The sequence below is a fragment of the Neltuma alba genome, unplaced genomic scaffold, assembly GCF_004799145.2.
Source record: "Neltuma alba isolate B1F8T4 unplaced genomic scaffold, ASM479914v2 tig00004045_pilon, whole genome shotgun sequence".
Classification (NCBI taxonomy): domain Eukaryota; kingdom Viridiplantae; phylum Streptophyta; class Magnoliopsida; order Fabales; family Fabaceae; genus Neltuma; species Neltuma alba.
Window position 1 is genome coordinate 1 of NW_021633542.1, and position 4,754 is coordinate 4,754.

At 34.1% G+C, this 4,754-nt stretch overlaps 1 protein-coding gene across 1 annotated transcript; it reads right to left on the reverse strand.

Annotated features, from left to right (window-relative positions):
* Positions 1–891: 891 nt before the first annotated feature.
* On the reverse strand, positions 892–1,630 carry LOC114743548 (uncharacterized). The gene is made up of 2 exons (XM_028931760.1): positions 1,388–1,630; positions 892–1,072 (listed from the first exon to the last, which is right to left on the reverse strand). The coding sequence occupies exons 1-2, from the start codon at positions 1,567–1,569 to the stop codon at positions 907–909; spliced, it is 348 nt and encodes a 115-aa protein (XP_028787593.1). The 5' UTR covers positions 1,570–1,630; the 3' UTR covers positions 892–906.
* Positions 1,631–4,754: the final 3,124 nt, after the last annotated feature.

Sequence of the window (4,754 nt, forward strand, 5' to 3'; positions counted from 1 at the left end):
CAATCACCAATGAAAAATAATTTAGCCAAAAATAGAGTTCGCTTGCAACCAAACTTTTGTTTTTCAAATAAACACAATCTTCAATTCATTTGTATGGCTGAAAATTCACGCAGAAACAAAACAAAGCCAAGAAATTTCACAAAAATTATTCTCAATAAATTAATACCACTAGAATCACTGTCAAGGCAAGCATCAGTTGGGGAGGGGTGTTTGCTGACAATTACTCGTATGGTACGACTAGGAGAGCCTGAGAGCAAGATAGACTCTGTCGGCATTTGGCAGCAGGAGCAGTTCAGGGAACCTGGTGGTCTCTATTGGCAATCCCTTCAATTTATTAGCAGTAGATCGTGCTAGTATGAGAGGCCTTCATTTCATATCTATCATTCCTCATTTTAAAACTAGCCTGTTAGTAAAATCAAATGCCTTCTCTAAAATTTGAATTTCTAAACTTCAAGTTTGCTGTGAAGGAACTAGCAGTTAAAAATTCCCTATGCCTTCCACTTAAATCATACAAAGACTTGAAAGTTGTCCTTCACATTCCAAACACACGTGAAGCTGTGAAACAAATCTCGTAGATCCTTCCGTTCCCTTGTGCAGACCTAAGACTTGTCGCATCATATGTTATTGCTACTTCTCTACAGAAAGAGTTGCAAACCTTGTGCAATGAAACGCACAAACAGAGATCTGGGACTTGAAGGAAAATTAGTAATGCGTGTGTTGGAGGACAAGGATGACATGTTATACCCAAAACACATAAATTAACCGAGCATCATCACCCTCGTCATTACCATTATATTGAGGCAACAATCAAATTTACAAATAACCGAAGTACCTATTACGTAACAGTGCCCATTTTGCCCCCAAAAAAAACAACCACAAATGAGATTGTGAACCACAGAATTGATATTAAAATGATACTACAGATTTGAAAGGGAGTTCAGGAGCGGTACCTTCAGATAGACAACCCCACTTGTTACTGTGTAGAGATAGCAGAGAAGTGAACAAGGCAGTGGAAGTAGCACTATGCAACGGCATCAATGACACCTGCGCGCCAGCCAACTGCTTTGGAAGCCTAAAGCACAACAACATCAAAAAAATTTAGGAATCAGAGCAGGGGAAACAGTCCTAATGCGTTAAGGAGGACTTTCAAATAACAATATAGGAAGCAAAGACTGTTGTATGTTGCACAAAGAAACAGATCATTCTCCCCGTAAATGATAAGAAATGTTGAGACTAATGCAAGGAAAAACGTCATTTGATTGTCTTCAAGAATAGACAGTAACCTTAATACGCTGTATACTGTAATCACTAGGTTCCAGAAACACCAAATGAGGGTTACATGTAGGGCAAGAAAATGATATAGTACGAACAAAGCAGAGGAATTCACCAGGAAAACGAGAGCGAGCGCCTCTGCGCAGCAACTCGAGAAGCAGACGATGCTCTGCATGAACCTAACCCGCCAAGTTTAGAGGCATCCGAAGTAAAAGCAGATGAAGAACGACGAGAAAGATGGGCTCTCGCAGAAGCGGAAGCGAGTTGGAGGGATTTTCTAGAACAGGTAGCCGCCATGCCTTGTGCTGCGCTGAATGCGAGCGAAAGGGAGTCCCTACTAGGAGGCAATTCACGCTCCTGCACAACTGCACAAGGAGGGAATCCCCGAAGGGTTGTTTCTGGGCTGGGTCGATATGAATTGATCGCTTGGTTTGCAATGGGCCTTTTTTCCATTGTGCTAACTTCAAAATGGCCTGAATTTGACCCTGCTCCCATATTTTCGAAAACGGGGACAAAAATTGGAATCTCCTGACCCACACTTGTTAAAAAATAGGGTTAATATAATTTTTTGACCATTCAAATTTAGACCCGTTTTAATTTTGGTCCATGAAATTTTAAACATGTGATTTTAATTCTTGAAATTTATTCCGTTACAAAATGTTAGTCCCTGGCCATTAAGTTTTGTTGAGCTGGCACAAACAATGTTAGTTTGGATAATGTGGCTTCTGACTTAACAATATGAGCTGATTAAGTGGTGTGATATCCCATTTAAAAATATATTTTTAAATCACTTTTCAATTGCATTATTTTTACATTAGCATAATTGTTTGATGATTTCTTAGGCAAGTATTATTTGGTAGATGCTGGTTATCCAACACAAATAGGACACTTTAACCTGTACAGACAGTAGCGTTATCACCTTTTAGACTTTAGCCGTCAACCAAGATTTTAAAATGAGAATGAGGCCTTTAATTATCATCATTTAAGTTTGAGATGCACTATTGAAAGAACTTTTAAGGTTTAGAAGAATATGTCTGTAATCTTAAGAGGTATGCTCAAATTCAAGTTTCAAACACAAGTCTGCACAATTTGTGCAGCAATAGCTATGCAAAATTTTAGCAAACAAAATTCTCCAATTTATTACCACTTTATACAAGTTGAATATGAAAGTGTAATAGATGAAGACAATAACTGTGCAGTTGATAAGTCATTCTTGTCAAGTTTAACATATGCCACACAAATGAATCATGTTTGTGAGTTAATCAGAAACTAAATTATACAAAGTTTATTATTTAATTAGTTATGTAACTTCATTTATTTCAAAAATGAACTTATTAATGAATTTTAATCTATGTTCATGTTTGTCTATTATATATATTTAATTATCTACCGTGTATTTTCAAAATTTTCTCACTAACAAATTTGTTTATTTTATAATTTCACCAAAAGAACAATTTTTATGTTATTATAATAATTATAGATATTTTTTTTAACTATTATCACATTAAAAATATATAATATTAAACACTACTATTCAATAAAGTTTATATCATTTTCAGTCATTTAACAATTTAAAATTATTTTTGTATTCATCATTCAACCAAATTTTAATTTTTTAAACTGATTTTTTATAAACTTTAATCATATTATATTAAACTGACTTGTAATCCAACTCATATTTATAAAAATCGGATGGAATAAAAGTGCTAATTCAAACACGTCCTTAATGCAGCAATGGTCCAGGTCATGTCATTTCGGAAAATCCAGTGACAAACCTGAATCCTACCGGGACCCGGACCCAGAGCCGGGAAAGCGCCATGAGTGGGACTCCAAGATGACGTGTCCAGGTGGCAAATGGCAACACCGTGATTGATCTTCGCCTTACTATTCGGATCTAAAAGACCCGCCTCATACACCCGAACCTCTGGAACCGAGTGGCAGTAATAGAGTAGATAAGGAAACAGGCTCTGATGATACGACACTGATTGGGTGACCCGCCCACCGTTGATCCGTTTGACCGAACCCACCACCACGCTCTTCTTCGAGGGAGTAACATAAACAGTGATGGTTTTGTCATTTCCCTTTTCCACAATGGGAATAAAAAAGAACCGCATACAAGTTTTACTCTGATACGCATAGTTTAATCATACAAATAAATATTAAGCACAGAAGTTAAACAAATAAAGAAATTAGGAACATGGCAATTAAACGTTTAGTGCATTCAATCTCGAAACAACTACATATGTGACTCCATGTCAGTGTATCGAAACAGTTGTCTTCCATTATATTGCCAAGTATAACGGAATTATCTCTCGATCATACAATTCTAAAATTACTCCCTCCGTTTCTTATTATAAGATATATTTGATGCTTATGACATGTTCCCATATATAAGAGACACTTAAAAGTTTTCTCTATTTTTTTGTATTGATTTCCTATTTTACCCCTATTTATTTTGTGTCCAACTCATACTCTCTCTTTCTTCTCCACTTCTCTTTCTTTTACTCCATCCGTTCCTTATTATAAGAGACATTTGATACTTATGACATGTTCCCATACATAAGAGACACTTAAAAGTTGTCTCTATTTTTTTGTATTGATTTCCTATTTTATCCCTATTTATTTTGTCTCCAATTCATACTCTCTCTCTCCCACTTCTCTTTCTTTTAATAATTTAATTGTTCTCTCTCATACTCTCTCTCCTTATTAATAGGGGCATTGTTGGAAAAAATATTATACTTTTTACATATTAATTGTCCTCAACTAATTTTAACTGTTTTTTTTATCAACATAATTTGGTTATTTGTCTCTTATAATAAGGAATGGAGGGAGTAATAATTTAATTGTTCTCTCTCATACTCTCTCTCCTTATTAATGGGGGCATTGTTGGAAAAACATTATACTTTTTACACATTAATTGTTCTTAACTAATTTTAACTGTTTTTTTATCAACGTAATTTGATATTTCTCTTATAATAAGAAACGGAGTACATTTCAAGGAAAATACAATAACAGGTCGTTACCCAAAAAAAAAAACTAGATTGTGTTTCAATTAATTATATATTATCTATAGTTAACTGATATTTTTTAATAAAATTTAATTGAGATTTGATAAGACTGAAGTTCACTTAATTAGAGTACGTAATTTATTCTATTTACGTTTTAAAAGAAAAGCAAGGTAACATTTAAAAACTGGATGATATTTCCCAACCCTATCTAATATTTTAATTTTATTTATGGCGGATCCAGTATTTTGATATCATTTTTCTAGATCTTTTAGCACCCGCCTCTTTACTATCTTCATCTTATTTATAATGCATTCAGCATTCAAAAATCATAAATTATAAGTAATATTAAGATGTTGGATGTAACTAAACAACAACATTAAAAAGTGTTGGATGGGTCAGAAAAATAATATTAGAGTATTGGATACACAATAAATTAAATAAATAATATTATTGGGTACAACTAAAAAAATAACA